A 23,569-nucleotide genomic window follows, 5' to 3' on the forward strand; every position below is an offset into this window, starting at 1 on the left:
TCACCTATCATGTTTGTGCTGAATTACTTTGCAACTATAGTGCATATGTCACAGGTCTGGTCCTCTCTGCATCCACTTGGTGAAAATGCAAACCAAAGTCACTGGTACCAGAGGGCAAACACCCATTCTTCTAGGAAGCTTGGATGCAGTCAAAGTGCCTCCTGCAGGATGTTGAGGACCATAGGTCCTCCCTTTGATGAGCACATTTTTAAAACTGCAACCAAAATCGTGCCTCAAGAGAAGAGGCCAGAGCTGCTGCTTGTTCTCAGCTACCCACAGGGATGGTTTATAAATGGCTTCCCTTCTGGCCACAGTCTCTGTGGACCAAGTTTGCATTGGATAGAGTAACCACAGTATGCTTTTCTTTGAGGAGGGCTGTAAATTTATGGCTCCCAAGTCAAAGAGAGAAAAGAGGGACAGAGAAAGCAATTCTTCTCACTGATTACTACATGCCTGTGACTGTACAGTTATGACCTTTGACCAGCCAAGATCAAGGTTCAATGGCAAGCAGGAAGCTTAGTCTCTGCAGCTAGGGTCCGTCTGCCCCTTGACTGTGCTCTCAGACATCTGGCCTGTTTTTCATGGAGGCAAATGGTACTGCTGTTACCCTCTGCTACAGCTTCCTAACTGATTTTCCATCAGCAGGCTCTAGCCTGCCCACTCTGCACCCTTTGTAAAGGATGCCTCCTACCCCATCACCTTTTCCCTTCTAATCAGTTGATGGCTCCTGCTACCCCAGGGTCATTTCTAATTCTTCATCCTAGCTAATGACTTTGGTTGTACACAGCCCTCTCTCTGGTCTCATTTGTCAAGGCTGCCACTTCCTACCAGAGAAGAAAGCACTTTCATTCTCATTGGGGTGGGTTTCTCTCTCATCCTTTAAGCTTTCCTCGGGCAAGTCCTTCTCTGATCCCTACCTGAGTTTCTCTCAGCCTACATGATGCCGCCTCTCACTGAGCCTGCTGCAAGGGCTTATACTCCAATAGTTAGATCAAAGCAGGTGGCGGCAGTGGTTTGCAGAAGTTCTCGCACCAGATGCTTCGCATGCACAATGATACTGATGGGTACTTGGAAGTGAACATCCCTCACAGACTAAAGTTCCATGGCTGTGGTGGCCGACTGATCACACTTCCTGCTTCTTCTGCACCCCCAGCATCCATCCTGGATATTGAGCATGTAAGAATTACTATTTAGTTCAATGAGTGAATAATTGCAAAAGTGGCATTTCAGATTTGGGAGGTGTGAGGATTAATCTTTATTGTCAGCTCTATTAGATTTAGAGTCATTATGGAAATATCTGTGAGTGTATCTACAGAGATATTTCCAGAAAGTTTTCCTTGATTAGAGAAGACTCACTGTGAATGTGTACAGCATCATCCCATGGTCTGGGGTCCTGGACTGAATAAAATAAAGAGAAAAAGTAGGGTGCCAGAATTTCTCACACTGCTTTATGACTCCAGGTACATGTGAAACCAAATGCATCTGCTTCTCACTGCTACGACTCCCTTGCGAGGCCAGACTGCACCCTCAAACTGCTATGACCCCCTGCGAGGCCAGACTGCACCCTCAAACTGCTACGACTCCCCTGCAAGGCCAGACTGCACCCTCAAACTGCTATGACTCTCCTGCGAGGCCAGACCGCACCCTCAAACTGCTACGACTCCCCTGCGAGGCCAGGCTGCACCTTCAAACTGCTACAACCCCCTGCGAGGCCAGACCGCACCCTCAAACTGCTACGACTCCCCTGCAAGGCCAGACCGCACCCTCAAACTGCTACGACTCCCCTGTGAGGCCAGACCACACCCTCAAACTGCTACGACTCCCCTGCGAGGCCAGGCTGCACCCTCAAACTGCTACGACTCCCCTGTGAGGCCAGACCGCACCCTCAAACTCTGACCTTCTCTGGGTGCTTTTGGCAAGTAGATTGTAGAAGCTGTGATTAAAAATAGCCACATGTAGGAAGTAATCCATTTAGGTAAACCCACCATTACAGGTGCAGCGCACATTCCTATAGAAACGTGGACACACGAAGCTGATGCGAGCTGTGCTGTAGGTCATGAGTGCGTGGGAATCCAGTGACAAGCCCTGCTCACAGTGCTGCTCCTGACAGTCCAGCCCCGAGCAGTTCTTTTCTAGGATGGCTGCTATATGCATGACATTCTCCAGGTGTCTTCTGGCATTGGACAGCTTCTGGATCAGATAGGCTGGCTTGTAGAACTCGCTGCTGTGCATCTCCACAGCAAACAGCATGTCCAGCTGGTTGGTGCCCACCACGGGCTGGATGCTGATGATACGCAGGCTGTCCTGCTTCTGGGTGAGGACCGCATTCCTCAGAATGCGCCGGAACCCATGCATGTGCAGCCCCACAAAGTCCTCGGGGGACACATCTTCAAAGCGGATGGTGACAGTGTTTTGTAGCATCTCATGCACCAGCTGCTCCACGTGCACGACGACATCTATGGGCACTTGGAAGCGGCCGTCACTCACAGACACGTTCAGGACATACTTCCCGCTGTCCAGCCCTCCCAAAGCAATGATTTTCCCATCGTGACTGTTCACTTTGAACAAGCTCTTCTGCTCTGATTTCAGGGCGAACGTGAGCACGTCATACATGTCCTGATCCGTGGCATGGATCTTTCCAATGACACCACCAGGAAAATCATCCTCCATGGTGACGATGAAAATTTCCAAAGGGATGGCTGTGGGTTTGTGGGTACTTTCCTCAATGACCCGGACACGGATGTAGGTGTGAGAAACTTGCTGTGGTTTTCCCGAGTCTTTTGCCTGGGGACAACAAGAAAAGGACAAACAAGGAGTTAAGAATAATTATTAAAATATCACCCTGTGGCAGAGGGTATCTGCCCCTTCTACCAGGTTCAAGTCCTCCTCATTCCCTTGTCACTATTCTGAAACATGTTGAGGATGGACATTTAAGTAGAGGAGTGGTTTATCACCTTCAGTCATTCTCTGGGTACTGTATTATGGGCCATACAATGTGTTAACACAATAAAGCCAGTGGGGCTGAGTCAGAGTCTAGCAGCATGAGTGTTATAAGACCCAGCATGCCTGAATCAGGTTTGTCTTGTTTTCATTTGGGACAGAAAGCAGAGGAAAATATCTCATAAACAATGTTCCCACTTTGAAAAGGAATCTTTTGTTTTCTGTTGGATTCTTTCCTTTTCTTGGACCAGGTAACACCTTTTGGCATATAGAAGAAGTGCCATTAGTTAAATGAGAATTACATCATAGTAAGCTTTAGAGTACAAAAGATGACAAACCAGAAGGAAAATAGGCAGCTTGCTAAACCCCTTTCTCTCTTAATAGAGGAACTCCCTGTGAGAGCAGAGCTTTAATGAACACCTATCATGCCTGGTGAAGGAGTCAGTGGTGTCATGTCCCAGACTAAAGCCAGGTCCATGTGGTCCAGATCCGCAGGGATCCAGTGACCCTGCAGTCAGAGCTGGAACATAGGACCTGTGTCCTCAAGTGCAGACAGCAATGGAGAGCCAAGCCCTGGACAGCACACAGGCTTCCTTTTGCATCTCAGCTTTGTATACAATCTATTTGTGGTTTTGAGTAAGTTACATGAATTCTCTAAGCTTTGCACCCTTAACATGAGTGTAACAATAATATTAGCCTCCTGAGGATCGTGAGATTTCAAAGCAAGTGTTATTAGAAAGCATATAGCAGAGGTATCACCCATAGAAATACTTAGCACATAGTTAAGCATATGCACATAGTTAGCATAAGTACAGTTAGCATAAGTACCTGCCATGTTTGGCTATATGAGTTAAGAGATCCTGAAATGGAGACTCCTGAAATTGGAAGGGAGTTTGGTGAACTAGGTTGAATTTGAAATCAAACTGTGGATACCTCAAAGGACATTGATGAGTTGAGTTCCACAGGCCTGCCAGAATTTGCCCACCCCAATGCCACAGGCCAGAAAAGTATCAGAAAGGCATAAGTCACTGGAAAGAAGGTGGCAGAACAATGACTTTTCCAGTAATGGTGGATGTTTCCTATGAGGAAAGCAGAAAACTGACTGTGGGAGGTGTGATGCCTACTTTCTAGAGGATGGATAGGGTGTTCAGAGATCTCTACTAGGGCTCTAAGAGGACACCGAAAATTCCCCTTGTACCTGGAGTTTATGTCCTGGGATGTGGCATTATTTAAATATTTGGACAAAGGGTCTTAACTGGAGAGGTCACAGATGTCCTCAGAGCCAGTATTTCCTAATTTGTCTGGGGATGGAAGAGAACAAGCTTTTGTTTATTTAAAAAGATGACAATTAATTCAATGTGAGTACTGAGAATCACTGAGCCACCATAAGCCACCCTTCAAAATGGCTTTCTGTGGGTAACAGTGGGTTGTCACCCTTAGGCAGCTTTCTGTGGGTGACAGTGGGTTGAAACATCATTCAGTTTTATGGCTGAAATCTAAATCTTGCTATAGGTAAAGTCACAGAAATTCCATGGTTTTGATCAGTGACAGCTCTTTTTTGTGACCCTTGCACACCTGTCATTTTTGCCTCCTTGTGCTGACTTTTTTGTCATACAGGCCATTGAACTTGAAGGATTGGGATACTGGAAAGCCAGTGTCATCTGAGTCCCTGGTTCACTGGGGAAGGCATATCTAGCAGAGGCCATGACACGGCCAAGTCTTCTATGACAGTGACTGACATCCTCCCTCAGTGAGGCAGACACTAGCTAGCATACCAGAAGCATGGGTAAGAGTCAGGTAGAACCCTGGGACTTACTACAGTAGACACTGAGATCTGCCAACTGTCCCCTCCACCCCCAGGAACAATCGCCTGATACACAGAGTAATGATCACTCCTCTTTCCTGCTCAGTTTCACTTGCATTTCATTCACAGAAGTTGTCTTTATTGGTAAGAAACTGAATTTGTGGTTAGAAGAGGAAAATTCCTTCACTATCATGAGCTATGTTGACTTAGTGAACAAGGGAAAACCCAACTAACAGGCAGAAGAGCAGACATGGAGGAAAGCAGCACCCAGTGTGGACAGAGAGCAAAGCTGTACCTGGATGCACAGTAGGTATTCTGGAGACTCCATGTGCCGGAAGACCACTGCAGACCGTAGGATCCCATGGGAGTCCAGCATGAACTCCTCATCTTCATTTCCCGACAAAATAGAGAAGGAAAAGGGAGGCCCATTGTGAAACGAGTCTCTGTCTGTCACCACAAGCTGTAAGATGCTGGTACCCACTGGCTTATTTTCCTGTATAAAGGAGTGTTTTAAAAAGGAAGTTAAAATTATACCTCTCATCACATTAAAAAAAAATCCTTACAGGCTGGGAGTGCCAAGCTAGAACACCAGGCATTTGGCAGACAAAATCCTCCCTCTCCACCGTATTTAATATGTCTACTGAAAACAGGCTGGAGTTGCAAGCATCCTCTTTCCCATCTCTAGCAGCCTCCTCACAGCTGTGTCATGAGACTGTACTCTCCTCAGATGATAACACCAGCCTTTGGCTGAATGGGATTCTAGGTCCAAAGACACAACCAGGTCCCACCTGTCTGTCACTTTCAGCACTGAGCAACATTCTTTCTACCCTTTGTGATGAAGGTGGAAATCCATCCAGGGCCAGAAAGCATCACCCTGCTGGGATGGGAAGAGTCTTCATACTAGATAAGATATGGTTAAATGAAGTCTAACACTGTAATATAATGAATGTCACATCAGACATTTGCATGTAAGCAACCTTCTAGTCAATATATAAAACCAAATGGGTTTTTATAATCCATCTCACAACACAGTTGGGTCATGTTCCTCTACAGGACAGAAAGTAGACAGCACATTTATCAAAATGAGGAGGGACAGAATCAATTTCAACAGCCATTTTGGAAACATGGCTCAAAACAGGAACATGAAGATAGGTCATACCTCCTTTTTGGGTCAAAGTTTATCTTCTTCACTTTGAAAGCATCAGATGAAGGTTTTTGTAGGTAGGATCAATATTGGTTTTCTCAATCCTCTGTGTAATAGTTTAGCCTTAGAATCGTTTGGCCTGATAGTAGATTTCTTATTTAACTTGTGAATGGCCAGCTTCAGAATTTATTATTGTATGGAAATGAAACATTCCAGAGATAAGGACCATGATATGTGGTGCTGGGTGACCAGCAATTCATATGCTGAATTAGTTTATGATAGCTAAGTATAGCCAAGCATGGTGGCTCACATTATCATTCTAGCACTTGGATGAAGAGACAGGAGGATTGTCAAGAGTTTGAGTCCAGCCTCGAATAAGGAATGAGTTCTAGGTAAGTCAGGAGTAAATAGTGAGAGTCTGTCTCAAAAATTAAATAATAAAAATTTAAAATTGAAAAAAGAAAAAAAGATAACCATGTATTAGGGTAAGCCCATTATTCTTTGTGTAAAAGGAGAGACAGTCTTGAAAAAGGACTAGGAGAGAATCACAGAGGTTTCTTTTCTGCCACATGCCTGCCTGCTTGGTTATCAAGCTCCAGGCACCGCCTCCCTTTGGAGCCTACCGTGGGACCATGTCATCCAGTGAAGATTTACTACTTTCCACAGACAACATACTCAGCACTGCACAAAACAGGAGATTTATTGATTTGTTTGCTCATTCTCTGAGGGCCATTTCCTCCACAGAAAAAAACTGAAAGAGTGAGCGAATGTGTGTCCTTGGGGTCACTGTCTAAGAAGGAAGGGTGTGAAATTACAGTCAGGCCCAGCCTGCAGAGGGAGGGGCCCTGACCATGTGCTCTCAGCGCTGACTTCCACACCTGCAAATAGTCTGTCCAGCTGATGGAAGCATGTCATAAAACCAAAAGCTGAGGCCACAGCCACTGAAATCTAAGAGAGAGTGGAGGAGGTGCAGGGAATGAAGGCAGGAGAGCAATCACATGCATGGCTGCCGGCAGCAGCAGAGGAGAGAAAACCTGCATTTTCTCCAGGAAGGAAAAAGATTGCATTGACAAAGGGGCCAGGGATAAGCAGACAGTGGTTGTGCTTATTCATGAACATCTCAGCCTGATTCCCAGATAGTTCAGTGTCAGTAGGGTGAAGGAGGCGACTCAGACAGCCACACTCAAGTGCTTCCATCTTATCACAAAGTGTTCTCTAGAGACCTAACCATTCTTACTTTGCTCCTTCACAAAGCCCTTGGCAGTACCTGAGAGCCACTGTACTTTTCCAGAATTCCTATGGATCTGTAAGGCATAGAGATAATTTGCTGTGTCTCCAAGCCTTCCACACTCAGTCGGGTTCTCTTTTTCTTCCTACACAGCCTTCCAGCCACCAGCAGAGGAAACTCAGGTACCTTGTTCCCAAGCTAACTTCTGAATAATAAACTACTGGAGAAATGGGCCACTTTCACTGAAAGGAGAACACCAGCTGTAAGTTACTCTATCTTAAAGCCCAACTTAAAGGCAGATGGCTTTAAAGTCCTAAAAAATCATCTATGGAAGGTGAATTTTTAAGGAGCTCTGTCCTGAAGTCTATGGGATGCTTCATACTGATCTCTATTCTCTGTCAGAAGAATCCTTAAAGATAGCCTGTTACTGCAGAAAGATTATTCATATTATATGTCTACATGACAGAGTCAGGTTCAAATCCTGACCATGTGCCAGCTGCATGATCTTGAGATGTCTAGTGAAGCTCATAGACCTTTGGCTCTTTCAATTCTATGGTATGTGTTTATAGGTGTGGGAAAATCTGTGTCAGTGGACCATCCATGACACATAGCGATGGGAACAGGCTGTGTATACGGAACATCTAATACTTAGAAGAAACAGTACTCAATAATGCTTTTCAAAAATTGTGGTGGGAATACAGGTTGTTTTCACACCTTCCCTAGGAATAGACAAGTTGATATTAAATACTAATTACCCACAGACTGATAACTAGGTCCCAATACAATGGTGCTAAGAGATAGACTCTTGAGGTACTATAAGTGTTCTCATAGAAAATCCCAAAGGAGCATGTTTGTCTTTTCTGCCAAGTGGGAACATATCTAGCAGTCACCAACATGAGCAAAAAGAAAGCATCTGCCAGATACAAGATCCGTGAAGGCCTTCACCTTGATCTTCTCAGCCTCTGAAACTGTCGGTTGTAAGCTCCAGCTGCTAGAGTCTCCTACCCTGAGTTAATCTGTAGAGAATACCCAACCCAACAAGCCGGGGCAGACAGAAAAGGCTGAGCCACACAGGTAGTACCTGGCAGGCAAGAATTGCTTACCTGAATCACAGCAGTGTAGTTGGCAGGTGTAAACACTGGACTGTTGTCATTCACATCAGAAATATCAATGTTGACAGTTGTTGTTGAGGACATTGCAGGAATGCCACTATCTACTGCCTGGATGAGCAGGGAATATCCTGACACCTGCCAAGGCATGGAGGTGGCAATAAGAAACAACAGTGCCTCCTCTCTTCTGCTCATGCTCAGATAACCTGGAGTCTCTGGCTATATCACCTTCACTCCTATTCTGCAGACCTGTGCACCATCAACACTTGGGGCTGAATAATTCTTTGTTGGGGATCCACCTATGTATTTCAGGCTCTTTAGAGTTGTCCCAATCTCTGCCCACTGGATACAATATCACACTCAATCTAGTTGTGCCAACGAAAAAAGGCAGCCCAGCACTTGCAGTCCTTCCCTGAGGGGAGAAGCCTCTACTTTCGAGGCTCTGCCTGAGCCTTTGTTCAATACAATTGTCACCACTGATCTATACTGCTCATTTTGATATTCCTGAGTGAGCGGGTTCTATTACCTAGAAGATCCAATCTTTTGAGTGTTATTGCTATAAATTTCATTTCTATATTTATCTTTGAAAATACATGTTTTGGGGAAGAATGACAATATTTAGAAATTAACTCAATCTCAGACAAAGACATTTTCTGGATTATTCTTTTCCTAGGGTGCCTTCAGGAGAATCTTTCCTGACAAGAAAACTTTAGCCTTCAGGCTGAAGTTGCCATAGAAACCAGGGCACACATCCTGTTGAAGGTGTTTTCCTTTCTTTCACTCATGAAGGACTAAAGTTCAAACTATGCTGAAAGGTACGCATTGGTCTTTTTCCTTAAGATCCCCAGCATCTGCCAAAAGCTATTATTAGTAGAAAATTCTTTAATGAGTTCAACCCAAATACCTACATGCACTTCCTTACTGCTCACTTGGAGCCTGTGCCCATGAGGTCAGTGATAGTGTAGGTGTGAATGGTGAAGGGTGACCTAAATGTACTCACCCGCTCCCGGTCCAGTTTCTTCTTAACTTTCACAAGTCCCAAGATGGGATCAACAGCAAATTCATTGTCCCTATCTCCACCCACAATGGAAAATCGAATCTGTCCATTAGGCTTGCTATCCATATCTTCTGCTATCAGCTTCATAGGAAAGAAACAAAACAAAGACAAGAGAAAGACAAAAGGTTGATGCTCAGGGTCTCTCTCTGTTGGTGTTCTGAGACCCTTACCCATGATAAGTACCTGGTAGAAGAAGCAATCGGTGGGACCAAAAAGGTAACACTAGCAAGGGCACTTGAATTTCCTTGTTGTTTGCACCTCTCAGAGCCTGATATCTATTCAGCCTGATGTTCATCAGGGTTTGAGATAACGATGACAGCCCCAGGCTAACTTGTAGGGTTGATTTCATGGCTTCTTTACAGTGCAACAAATAATGTCACTAGTGATGGTTCTGCTTCATCGCCAGTGTGACTGGATGGGGAGTCCCAGCTCTGAGGACTATGAGAGTGTTTCTAGAAAGGTTTAACTGTAGAAAGACACACCTTGAATATCCATGGCATCAACCCTTCAAGGTGGGGCCCTAGATGGAATGGTAAAGGAGGAACATTTTCTTGGTTCCATACAGAAACCTAGTGGAGCATCTCTGTTTTCTGACTGTGAACATCGTGACCAGGTCCATATTCCTGTCCCTATGCCCTTCCACCACAATGGGCTTCATTGCCTCTTTAATCATGGGATTTGTTCATGTTCACCCTTTCAGTGTTTCTGTGCAAACCCCCATCTGCCAGGGGAAATATACCCATGAATTTCCTAGTTAGGCACAGGTCAGTTGTTCTGTAGTCACGAATTAGGTGCTTTAGACCAGGAGGCATGGTCTTTAAAAGTTCATCCTTGTGTTTTCTTTAGAATTGTATACTACTGTAAGGAAAGCAATTGTTAGTAATTTGTATCTTTATATAAATTAATCTGTAAAATTCTTTGTAATACATAAACCAGAGAAGGAGCTATTGAAAGCCCCTGTGTGAGGGACGTAGAGGAAGGGTGCACAAAATCGTTGAAAAGGGGAAGGGGAACAAACTCCAAGACAGACCTCATTTGTTTCCTCACTGTGAGGATACTTTGTCCCTGAATTTGGATGCTTCTGGCACCTACCAGAATGACAGAGTCCCCCTCTAAAGCATCCTCGCTGATGACAGCACTGTAGACATCTTGGCTGAACCGAGGAGGGTTATCATTTACATCTGTGAGATCAATGCTGACTGTGGCTGCAGTGCTGAGGGCTGGGGTGCCCCCATCTTTAGCTTCCACCACCAGGTAAAATCTTCTGCACGTTTCATAGTCCAGAGCTTCCAAGACAGAAATACCCCCTTTGAAGGAAAATAGGTAACTTTATATTTTGTTAGAGGAAAACCTGGGCCTATTGTTCTGTAGGCACAGTGCTGTTTATATCATCTGTAGCCAAGTTTATATGTTTGAGAGTTTGTTTACTGAGTCCTCGAGAACAGCCTAGAAGTCTGGTTAACACAGTCAGTTAAAGCAGAGCTATCCACCGGACGTAGGTCTGAAGCCATGAACAGTGTTTGCAGAGTTCCATGATAATTTCAAACATCCTTTAGGCAACATGGAAGTCTCTGCTTGTGAAGCTAGAGAGCTGGGCAAGGACAGCACCCCAGGGAGTGTCTCTAGAGTCCCAGAGTGGACTCAGGGGAAGAAAAACAAATGATGTGTGGATGTGAGTCTATCATCAAGAAACCACCCACAGCCGACATGTGATTGAATTAAGTGCACAGCTGCTTTGCCAACTTATACTGCAGCCATCTAAAACTATTATCCACAGAGACCAAGACATGGGGAATCACAAGGCAGGAAGACATGAAAAGACCCCCATGGTGTCTACACTCACATAGCCTAGATGTTCCTACCATAATGCCATTTTAAACTTTTAAACTAAGCAAGCAGAAAAAAAAAGAAAAAAAAAAAAGACGACTGCTAGTTGAGGTCACTACATGAGGAGTAAAATGGGGTCTGAGAATGCTGTCCCAGCATTGCCTGGTAGTAACCCTGTGCCATGCTCTCAAGCTGATAGCTAGTCTTTGTGTCCACAGAACAGTTGCTAGGTTTTATCTTTCTCCCACTTGGAAAACAATTATTAGGACAAGTGAGAGGGTCATTTTCTTGGACATACCCAGTCAGAGAACTTCTCTAGGGCTAAGACTGCCAATAGGCTCCTTCAAACTATTGTGGAAACTGAAATCAAGCCTATTAGGATCCATAATTGAGTTTTCTGAGCACTGACTACTGGTGGAGATTTACCTTGCCAATTTAGTTGCACAGTGCAACATTTAAACCATCCTTAGCTATTTCGCCATGGTGGTCTTATAGAATGGTCAGAGCTGGATGGGGCAAAGCTAGTGCATGTCTTAATAAGTGGACTCCACATACAGTTTAATTTGAAGCAATGGCCCTAATATATAAACACTTTCTGCTGGGAGGCTCTGTTAATCCAGCCCCCGCCCCCCCCTGCCCCAATCAATACTTCTGCCTCATTTACTCAAGGTTACATATACCTCCTATATCTTTACATTTGAACACAGTAGTTACGTTGTTACAGGGTTAGAGTGCACATTCCTGAGTCAGAAAGACCATTTGTAGGAACAGGGTACTGAGGTCTATATAAAAGACCTGGTGTGGAGGAAGGGGAACACACAGATTCCACCAAGAAGGGGGGTGACTGGAGTTGGAGAATAAACAGGGACTATTATTGGCATTGTTATTTACCCACCTGTCTTTGGGTTAATGCTAAATTTCCCTTGTTCGTTTCCAGACCGGATGAGATAAGTTATCTCAGCATTTGTACCAATATCTTTGCTGGTGGCAAAAACAGACAGGACTTGGGTGCCAAGGAAAGTGTCCTCAGGCACTGTTACCAGGTAGTCTCTCCTTTCAAACACAGGAGGGTTGTCATTAATGTCCAGGACAGTGATGGTGACAGAGGCGAGAGAGAAGAGGGACTGTCCGGGACTCTGGTCTGTAGCCCGCACACTGATGTTATAGGATGATTGCTGCTCTCGATCTAGAGGCTGTTCCAGAACTATGACACCAGAGGAGCTGTCGATGGAGAAGACTCCACTGGCTGAGTCCTCCAGGGAGTACACGACCTTCCTGTTGATGCCTACAGGAAACAAAACAAGAATGAAAAGACAAGAACAGAGGACAAAGATATTGTGCTGTCCTGACTTATGAAAGCCAACCAAGAAAAGGTCACTGTAGAAGTACCTCTGACCTTACAAAAATTCAGTCTTCAGTTTACAAAATATATAATGAAATTAACACCGGGAAGTTGAGAACAAATGCCCAAATTCTTTGGTTATTGTTAATATATAACCTCCTTCACATTAATTTTTTCCTGAGCAAAATTCAGATACCACTAGATGTGTAGCTAAGCAATGTAGCCCGAAGAGAAGCAGACAATAGCTAACTAATCACTTCCCCATGTATTCACTGAGAATCGACCAAGAACTTAAGAAGACGATGTGAATTCTTGCTACCGATGAGAATCTGAAACCACTTGACAGCTTTGAGACGAGAATCATGGGTCAGGCCTGGAGCATGGACAGGATTCTTCCAGGTACTGCTCATTAACAGGTTGCAGCGCAACAATAAGACTGGCCCCTCACCCCAGGAATGTAGGCATAGCATAATGGCAGCTTGAGCAAGGGTCCAGTATTGGTAGTGATTAGAAAGCACTGGATTCCATTTCTTCTGAGTACCAGGTGCTAGCAGGGGAGGGATGTGAGTTGTGTGTTGAACTTGGAGGTGGTAGGGAAGAAATGATATCTGATGGTGAGGCTGACAGCACATGGGATACCAGAATATACAGGCCTCAAACATGACTCTTCTGTGTAGTCTGAGCAGATGAAAGAGGGAGTTTGTTGAGAAGGAGACAGACATGGGAGAATTAGGCTTGGGGAGAAGGACCAGAATTTTCATGTGAAATTGAAGGTGGGCACTTGATATTTAATAAAAATGTTGGGTAGAAGAGTCTGGAGTTCAGAAAACAAGCTCAAACTGGAGCTACACTTTTGATTATCATCAATTATGACTAATACACAAAATGATAAATGTTTGTGGCCATGAGGATCACAGAGGGATAAGAGAACTCTGAGGGCCAGCAAGCCTGGGACTTCCTAGCTGAAGGTGATCTGACTCAGTGATCTTAAGAAATGCATTTAACTCTCAAAATGTCATCTTAACATACATTCAAGCAAAAACATATCAAGCAAGAAATGTCTAGCAACAAATTTCTGAATGACATCTGCCTGAGATTAGATAATTCCAGCCCTTCCAAACGGGTTATGAAACTAAGATTTGCTTTAGTCTGTAAAATTCATAACAAAGAAAATAGAATGAAATTATAGGTGGAAACAGCTCCATTTTGATAATAAAATTCTCATTAAAGAAGATTTTAATTCAATATTTTAGTTATTTATATGTGTATGCCTTTTTGTGAGTATCACAATTTTGTGTGGATATCTGTAGAGGCTGGAAGAGGATGTCAGATCCCCAGGAGCTAGAGTTATCATGAGCTGCCCAGTGTGGATTTGGGAATCTAACTCTGGTCTTTGGCAAGAGCAAGAACAGCAGGCACTCTTAACTGCTGAGCCATCTCTCTCAGTCCTCATAAATACTGTCAATGAAGAGGATCATCTGCCAGAGGCCTTTGGCTACGATGGCCTTCTGCAATGCTGTTCGTGAATTGTGGGACCTGGAACACAAGCTTTTCTAGGGGAAGGCTTCATTGTATATTTGCAATCATGATACCTCACCAAGAGGGCAGGAATTTGGCAGATAAGAACTGAACATTTTACTTCCCCGTGTACAGTTTCCTTGAAGAATAAATTCCCAGCAAACCAATAAAATCAAGTATCTGGAAGGGATTCCATAAATTGCATTGTGTGGCTTTGACTAAAAGGCCTGTGCAGAGGACTTGTTCTTGGTCCCATTCCCAAGAGCCCATTTTTTCCTACCTTATTTCTCATCATCTACTTTCATTTCTGTTGCAAAACAACTATCTTGTTATAACCATCAACCTCTAATATTTGTACTCTGACTAACAACAAGGTTTCTCCCTGGGAACTATGGCTTCAGGGATGCCTTCTGGCTGGAGGGGCTAGAAGAATAAATTCTCTCATAGATAGATGGGAATGGGCAGACATGCAGAAGAGATCAAGTTTGTTCCTTGAAAACAATTGCCTTGCTGGTGTCAGAACAGATGCTCTGGATGTTGCCTAAGCTGATTCAGTGTTCTCAGGACACTGTTCAAAGTCATGGGGGTATGTTTACAGAAACACATCAGTGAATGACATGAATACACCACACAGGTTTTCAAATCACACACATTCCCTAAAGGTTTGAATTCCATCCCTAGCATATGGCACACAGCTCTTGCCAACAAGGAAAGGAAACAGAAGACACAGAGCCTCTCATGTGAGTATGTGTTGGAAGCTACTAAATAAATTCCACTGATGCAGGAGCCCAGGACTGATGACCTGGCCTGAACCTGTCAGCATCTACAGACATGAGGGACAACAGGTAAGTTCTATTTTCCATGGATCCCTTGCTCAGCATTCTGGAGGTGTTGAGTGGGATCTACTCATTGTATTTATCTCTTTAGACCCAAAGGTCAGTTTGGGAGATTGGCAATCTTTGATTCCCTGGTCAAAAGCAAGATAAATTAAGAGGGACAAGAAGGGGTGGTTCAAGCAAGGCCAACTGAACTGTGCCTTTTAATGGGGACAGTGTTTCCTTTATTGGGAGAGGTAGTTGATGCATCATTAGAAACAACCTATTCCAGATCTGCACCTTTCTCCTCCAGCCTCCTGGCTAGACTCTACCTCTCTAACAGGAGATGGTATTCTCCTAACTCCATGCTGACCCTGATGGACGAGAGAGCTACTTTTACAAGGCTCTTGTGAGTAAGCCACACTAAGGCCAGAGATCCATTCCAGGCTGATTCTGTTCATTTAGACTTGGTGAACTTGGTGCCAAGGCCTTTTGCTTTACTTTAGCAAAATAGCAGAAAGCCACACCTCTGCTTTCTCCAAAGTTGCTGTCCTACACTCCTCCTAACCCCACCTCCCTAAACATTTTTAAATCCAGCCAATATAGTTAGTTTTACTTGTGTTTTCAGTGGAATTCCAGCCCCTCTCATGAGGTTGCTGCCTGGACCTACTGCCTAATGCAGAAAATCCATTTCCTGCAAACTGGGCCAAGACGAGCTGCTGGATCCTTGTGGATGGAAAGAAACCAGAAGACACTATTCAGTGACTGTCAAATTCAGGCGTAGAGCTTAAACAAAGTTTTATTACTTCTGTGAGAAGTAATACCTAGTGTACTGGGATCATCCCCAAAGACCCAACACAATGTCAAACCACTCAGCTTATATCTGAGGGTGTCAAAGACATTAACCATCAGGTTTGGAGAAATGACTTAGCTGCTTGGGTGCTTTGTTTTTAATCATGGGAGCATGAGTTCAATCCTTAGAACACATGTGGAGATATATATATATATATATATATATATATATAATAGTTAGTAGATAGATAGATAGATAGATAGATAGATAGACAGACAGAGAGGCAGGCATACAGAAGAATCCTAAAGCTTGATTGGTAGCAGATAAGATCCCTGGGGTTCCTGGCTAGCCAGCCTAGCCTACTTGGTGAATGCCAGGTCAGTGAGAGCTTCTGTCTCAAAAACCAAAAGGTGAATGATGCCCAAGGAATAACACTTGTTCTCTGATTTCTACATGTATATACACACACACACACACACACACACACACACACACACACACACACCATCACAAACACAAATGACAAGAGTCACCAACACTACAAGCATAGTGAGATTCTTTTGACTTTAAGGTGTGTGTGCTCTGCATTCCTTAGAGGCTCCGTAAGTATAAGGAGCTTAAAGAGTTCCTTCACCCACCTGGTGTCTGATGCGTATGTCTTCTCTGACAGCCCCTCTTTAGAGTCTTGTCAGTGACATCTATTTCTGTCCTCTTTGTCACTTACATGATCTGTCCTTTAAGACCCCCCTCATCCAATTAGTACCAAATGGTTGCAAGGGGTCATTTATAATGAAGTATGACATACATACCACAAGAAGAGGTTATTTAACAGGTTTTCTTATTTAGATTTTCTAAAAAGCCATTTTTATTTATTCTTTGATGCATTTGATAATATCTATCTCAGACACAGAATCCCCATTGCTTCTCTTGCCCAACTTTATGTCCTCTTTTACATTTAGTTCTTTACTGAATCCAATTAATCCTGCCCATGTGCATGTGGGTGTTGGTTCTTTTGCTGAGGCAAGGGAAACACTCCTAAACAAAGTGACTTTGCCTCCCTGGTAGCCACTAACTGCCAATAGCCCATCAGAGTGTTGTGGACCTCAGGTGCCTCTCCCAGGTCTATGCTGGGATATTTATTTATTTATTTATTTATTTATTTATTTATTTGATTTGATTTGATTTGATTTGATTTTTCAAGACAGGGTTTTCCTGTGTAGCCCTGGCTGTACTGAGATTTGCTCTATAGACCAGACTGGCCTGGAACTGAGAGTTCTGCCTGCATTTGCCTCCCGAGTGCTGGGATTACAGGCCACCATTGAGGCTCATGCTGTGATTTTTTAACAGGCCTGACCTTGTGGAGGTCTTGTGCATGTAGGTAACCACAGCTTCTGTGAGTTCTAGGATGTGCAGCATCCATGTCATAGTTAGAGGACCGAATTCCATAGCATTCTCTTCTATCTTCCGTCACTGACACTCTTCCTTCCTCTCTTCCCCACACTTTTGCTCATTTTTATTTCACCTCGACATGTCATAATTTATATGTGATAATAACATGAACACAGAACTCATGAGCAAGCTCTGACAAATATCTACCACAGGGAACCAATGCTTTTATCAAGATCAGGAACATGTCAATCACTTTAAGTTCCTTCATGTTATTTTGTCATCAGCCCCCAAGGCACAACCCAAGTCATTTATGACTTGTCATCAACCAGCACCTCCTCAAATACCTACTACTGTAAAGTCATCAATGTTGGATATCCCATGAGTATGTTTAGATACCACAGTCTCTATACCCAGGCTGAGTGATTAAACTGTAAAAGAATATCACCAACAAAGAATGATAACACAACTTTGGTTCTTATCATGGAATCTTTTTGCTATGACTTTAACCTGAAAAGATACTGTTGTTTCTAAAAGGAGGAACTGGAATGATCTCCCCATTTGAAGAGGATTCCCAAAACGACACCTTCTTGTTTGTCTGCCCTTGGCCCTGAGCTGAGGGGAATGAGCAGAGAGATACCATCTCTCCCTCTGGCATCTCAGCAGTATGATGAGCAGTTCTGTACAGCAGTGGTTTAGGTTGTCCTCTGTGCCTCTGAGTCTCCCTCTTACTTGAACCAGATGATCAGGTTCTTATAAAAATGCCCAAGGCAATGTGCTGGGCAGATTGTGGTTAGAACTGACATCCATGGGGTGGTGCTGGTGCTGGTGCTGATGTGTGTCCCATTCACCCCTGGAGACTGTTGCAGGAAACCCTGAGCTCAAAATAGTCACTGCTAAAGACTTGCTGTCTCCATGAGAATGCGTGATCACTGTGAGGTATTTAGAGATGAGACATTTAAGATACAAATAGGCCGTAGTAAAACTCTGCTCTCAGTGGTTAATAGTTAACAGTAAGTTGGCTAGTGTGAGGGCAGGCTTGTTATACGAGACATCTGGACACTCTTCCATGTGTTCTTTAAGGATTGTAATGGCCAGGCCTAATTTGAGATTCTATAGAGCAACGGTCCTCAACCTTCCTAATGCTGCAATACTTTAATAGAATTCCTCATATTGTGGTGACCCCCATCATAAAATTATTTTTGTTACCATTTCATAACTATAGTTTTGCTGCTATTACGAATCTTAATTTAATAAAGTGAGTGCAGGTGATGGGTGCATTGTATGCATGTCCTCTAAAAACACACATGTAGAAAGAATCAAATAGCCTCAAAAGGACACAGAGAGACATGAGGTATTATGAAAATGCAGGTAAGAGACTGGAGAATTGGGTCAGAGATTAAGAGTGTATTTCAGGGGATGGAAAGACAGTTTAGTGGTTAAGAGTGTATCCTGCTCCTCCAGGGGAGGCAAGTTTGGCTCCCAGAAACCATGTCTGGCAGCTCACAGCCACCTGTAGCTCCAGCTCTAGGAGATCTGATGCCCTCTCCTAGCCTCTGTGGGCACTGAACTCATGGGCATATACCCATCACACATAATTAAAAAATAATAAGAATAAATCTTAAAAATAAAGGCAATGCAGATAAAACATTTCACATAAAAACAATGGTGAGTTGATATTAACTCTATGGAAAAGAAAACCTAGTAAGTACCCCAATTTTCTACAACAGAGACCAACTGAATAAATTATGGCACATTAATATGCAAATAGAGTGCATTGTTCACTGTCATTTAATATAAATGGATAGATGAGATGGAAATCTGTTTATGAGTCAGCATAAAAGTGCAGATTATAAAATATGAAGTTTCTGTTTACTTTTCTGAAGAAAAAGTGCAGAATGGATTTAGTCAAAACCTGAACTGGTTTAAAGTTCTTTTCACATTTGCTCAACCTTCTAGATTTTATACAGTGGGCACATGACACTGTAATATATAAGTGAAATGTTAAAAAAAATCATGCACTCTGAAAACAATTCTTTAATACTAGTTTTGGAAAGTATCCAAGTTTTCAAGACATTTTTTTTTCAGCCCAGTTTTAATTCTTAATGAACATATCATTTGAAATAATTGCGGAACATTAGGCCTACATATTGTATAGGCTTTCTGCCGAGGGTTTACATTGTTCACTTTAGCTCATCTTTGCTTAGAAAGACACTAATGCTACTTAGAAAATTGCTTTTGTCAGAGGCCCCATTATAAAGTTACTGCAAAGAGTATTTTTAAACTAAATTTTACACTTTAATTAAGGCAATTAAAGGAAATGGCTGGCCTAAAATTTTTCTCTCATCTTCAGTAGAAGGCAAATGCAATTCCAGGGAGTCAAACGGCTTAGACTGAGCCTCCCTGTTTTATCTTTGAAATATATGTTGGGATAACAGAAAATTAAACAGGAAGTTCCTATGACAGAGTCCAGGAATTAGCAATACTTTTAGCTTAGTGATTACTGTCCTTATAATAGACTTTCTCAGGACTTCTGTTTTAAGTGCCTTTTAAAAGCTTTTCATTGGGCGATGACTAAAGCTGCCACATTCTCCTGGGCATGACATCAACTCCCAGGGTCTGAAGCTCCCTTTAAAATGTCCAAAAAAGCCTGAAGGCTGCCTCATAGGTCAGGGAGATCCTGGCGACGGCATCCAGCATCGCCTGGGTGTTTGCCAAGTTAGAAGGCAGCAGCTGTTTCACTGGGTCTAATAACAAGATTGTGGCCCCAATCCAAAACAAAACCCCAGCCCCTTTGTTTAGAAACATGAAGATACCCAGCACAACCAAATCCGAAAGTTAAGTCAGGCAGAGGCACGTCTAAGCAAGCAGCATTGCTCTGTGTGAACTGCATAGACTATGTACGCAAGAAGCTGGTCCCTGTGCAGTGAGATTCCCTGAAGCATGGAGAAACTTACAGCACCCACAGCCTGGCTTTGGCCTAGGCCTGGCAGTGTTAATTGTGGGTAAATGAATTCATCCACAAAGAGCTGTAAAACTCCATCTTTACCAGTCAGTACATTAGATTTCTATGCTATACTGTGACCCAACGATGATACATCAAAGGTTTCATACACGCACCCCTGAGGATGAACATGGAACTAATTCATTCCATCTCCACATCGTCATTCACTCACTCATGTATTTACTCCATAAATACCCAAAGACCCCTTGATGCACAGCGCACACTGGGTCTCTCAGCATTTCTATGTCACCTCAAATGTAGTCAGTTCCTTAAACATGCAGAATTGATTACCGGAAAGAATCAAACAGAAGTTTCTCAGAGACTAAAACTGCTACACTGAGTCACGAATGAAGGATGGATATCATCAGGTGAGACATGGCAGACAAAGAGAGCACTGTGGGAGCTGCACAAACACCAGAAATTATGGATGCTGAAACTGTCACTCATTCACAAGGAAGCAAAGGCTCTGTGTTGATGAGGATAGGGAGAAATGGCCTGTTCTCAGATGCCAGCTGAGAACATACCTATATGTTCTCTAGAACATATATCTATATGTATCTATAGAGCATTTTATCTAATAATTTCTAGAGTCAACTAGAAGCCCGGCCTAATGACAAGGGAAATCAGGGAGAGAGAGAGAGAGAGAGAGAGAGAGAGAGAGAGAGAGAGAGAGAGAGAGAGAGAGAGAGGGAGAGGCTTGAAAGGGTTATTCGGAAAGGTTGTATAAGCAGAAAGTTTTCTGAGATATCAAAGCTTAAAGAAATTGCCAGCAGATGATGCACAGCACAGTACCTGCCAGGAAGGCCTTATCCTGGGAATTGACTACACATAAGAGTCTCAATGAGCCCGAAATGGCAGGAACTTAAAGCAAATGGGAGAAATTCCTGCTGTGCTAGCCTTCCTTGAGGCCATCCCGGCTGGGCAGCGCTGCAAATAAAGGTCTGGTCTGGTGTAGCTGACTGAGCGGTGCCAACGTGCTCATGTGAGTGGGGGCTGAAAGAAGCTCCTGTGGTCATTTGGTAGAAATCAGAATTCTCCACGCAGGCTTCCTTAGAAGGAATCTCTGTTTCATTTGACAACTAGTGTTTTGATCGGAGCTTTAGAGAAATTGGATTTTATAAAGGGTAGTAATAACAGTAACTTATGTGTCAAATGCAGACTCCTAAGCTGAGCAAGGCATTTTAATATTCACTACAGGAAAAAAAAAGTAGGTTTCCCCCCCCCCCCCCATCCAGCTTACTTCAGTCTTCCTGAATCAGACTGTTGAGACAGAGTGTGTCCTGTTATTATTTTAGGCTGCTTATTCATTTAACCCTTTGTTTTTGCTTAGCTTCCTGGGGGATCCTGATGCTGCTTAGGGGAATAGCCAGAGTCTGAGGAGTGCATGGAGGTCCAGAGGCTTCGGAACATTGTTCAGATGGCTGGTAAAGGACAGACCTGTCATAGTTAAACCAGTCTTATCCTAAAGGCACTCTGGGTTCATTCCCAGAGTGGAAAGGTGCGCATCTCAAGCTTGTTTTGAGCCACAAACACTACTGAAAGGACCCTGATGTTGGGAGAAGCAAAAATACAAGGGAGCAGGGGTGTTCAAGAGAGCCTCAGAGTCCTTCACTGTCCCCAAGCCACTCTTTTTTTTTTTTTTTTTGGTTTTCAAGACAGGTTTTGTCTGTGTAGCCCTGGCTGTCCTGGAACTCACTCTGTAGACCAGGCTGGCCTCGAACTCAGAAACCCGCCTGCCTCTGCCTCCCTGGCTGAGACACCTGACTCTGCTCAGTTTCTCCGTCTGCAGGTGGGAATACTAAGAGCCTTTCCTTCAGTAATGGGGGTTCATTTGAGGTCTCTGAAGAAAGGCCTTACACCTAATATTATAAACACGCACACACAAATATATGTATGTATGGAGAAAGTGTATTTCTACATGTGTACATATTTGCATGCATGTAGGCACTCGCATGTAAGTCAGTAGAGCAAAAGTCAACTACAGGTGTTGTTGCTTTTTATTTGTTAGAGACAGCGTTTCTCACTGGCCGAGAGCTCATTGATTTATGAGACTAGGCTGGCTGGTCAGCGATCTCCAGAGACATCTGTCTCTCCGTCTCTAGTGTTGAGATTGCAAGCATTTGCCACCGTGCCTAGCTTTTAAATCTACAATAGACAAAAGTCTCGGAACATCTTAAATCTCTCAATCCTCACAGAGGGTTATTTAATTTTTAGTGATATTTTAATAATCCCTCAGCCACTTTCAGAGATTTAATACTTCAGACAATATTGGAGCTTGGGGGAAGAAACACACAAACCCTACATTAAGCCCTAACCTAAGCAGCTCAGTGGTAATGATTTCTAAGGCATGAGGATAAACATTGATTATATGATGCTTAAAGGAGAGAGGTGGGAATCAGCATTGAATCCCTGTTGGAGTATTTCCAGGAGAAATCACAGTGATATAAAATACTGGCTGGAGGTGTTGAAGTCCCCTCTTTAAAGTCATCTATGTTCAATCCTTTTGTCCCTGAAACTCTTGAAAAAGGAGTAGTTTGGACTAGATTTAAGTAGTGACATTGTAAACATCTATTGGGACAACATTTTCATAGGAAACAAGCCTGGAGCCTCCTAAGAGCAGAGCCAATAGCTCTCATGTCCACCCATCCCCCAACCATATCAAAGTAGCTGTGGTCCCTAGGTGGCTGAACTGGTTGGACCCCATGAGGCTAACAGAAAGTATATAATGTCATGGCCCTTTAAACCAAATTGCTAAAGTGGTTATCAAGAAATATAAAGTGGTTATCAAGCCACATCCAGGAAGCAAGAGTTCCTGGGGCCAATATTAGAGGTAGCTACCTGAGGGAGAATGGCCATAGTAGTGTGAATGTGAGTGGCCCTGCAGGCTCATTATTTGACTGCTTTGTCACCAGGGAGTGGAACAATTTGAGAAGAATTAGGAGGTATGGTCTTGTTGGAGTAGGTGTGTGACTGGGGTTGGGTTTTGAGGCTATTGAGGTTTCAAAGGCTCACATCCTACCCAGTTCCTCTCTCTCTCTCCCTCCCTCTCCCTCTCTCCTTCTGCCTGCAGATCAGAATGTATCTCTCAAGCTTCCCCAGCATCATGCTTGCCAGCATGTAGCCATGCTTCCCATCATGATGATAATGGACTAAACCTCTGAAACTGTAAGCAAGGCCCCAGTTAAATGTTTCCTCTTCTAAAAGTTGCCCTGATCTTGGTGTCTCTTCACAGCAATAGAACAGCTCCTAAAACAATATCTGAGACCTTCATGCTCACTAATCTCTAAATGGATCTGAAAAGCATGTTCAATTACAGATATTGGCAACAAAGCCAGTGGTATGTACAATGCCTGTGATTTTGTAGCCATTCTGTACTGGATCATGGTATTTACTGTATTAAGGCAGAAATGCACACCGGCACATAGTAAACACTGGACTGATTTAATTATGTTTCTATTTTTATAAACTATAAAATGTTATTCTGAGGGATGATCTATAGGTGTTACCAAACTGCTAAGGTGTTTGAAACACAGAATTAGAGTTCTTGAGTGGTTCTCAATGCCTGTTAGGAACATCCTAACAGAATGAAGCTGTGTTCAACT

At 43.4% G+C, this 23,569-nt stretch overlaps 1 protein-coding gene across 3 annotated transcripts in view; it reads right to left on the reverse strand.

The window, feature by feature from the left end:
* Positions 1-23,569, reverse strand: part of Fat3 (FAT atypical cadherin 3) — a 588,937-nt gene that overhangs the window by 45,572 nt on the left and 519,796 nt on the right. For all 3 annotated transcript variants that reach the window (XM_029481733.2, XM_029481732.2, XM_029481730.2), the window contains 6 exons: positions 12,005-12,394; positions 10,375-10,589; positions 9,226-9,363; positions 8,220-8,363; positions 5,040-5,237; positions 1,986-2,784 (listed from right to left, as the gene is read on the reverse strand). In XM_029481733.2, the coding sequence (XP_029337593.1) occupies positions 1,986-2,784; positions 5,040-5,237; positions 8,220-8,363; positions 9,226-9,363; positions 10,375-10,589; positions 12,005-12,394 (1,884 nt within the window). The remainder of the gene's footprint in view (positions 1-1,985; positions 2,785-5,039; positions 5,238-8,219; positions 8,364-9,225; positions 9,364-10,374; positions 10,590-12,004; positions 12,395-23,569) is intronic.

Source organism: Mus caroli, unplaced genomic scaffold (assembly GCF_978045245.1).
Source record: "Mus caroli unplaced genomic scaffold, Mus_caroli_1 scaffold_11, whole genome shotgun sequence".
NCBI lineage: Eukaryota > Metazoa > Chordata > Mammalia > Rodentia > Muridae > Mus > Mus caroli.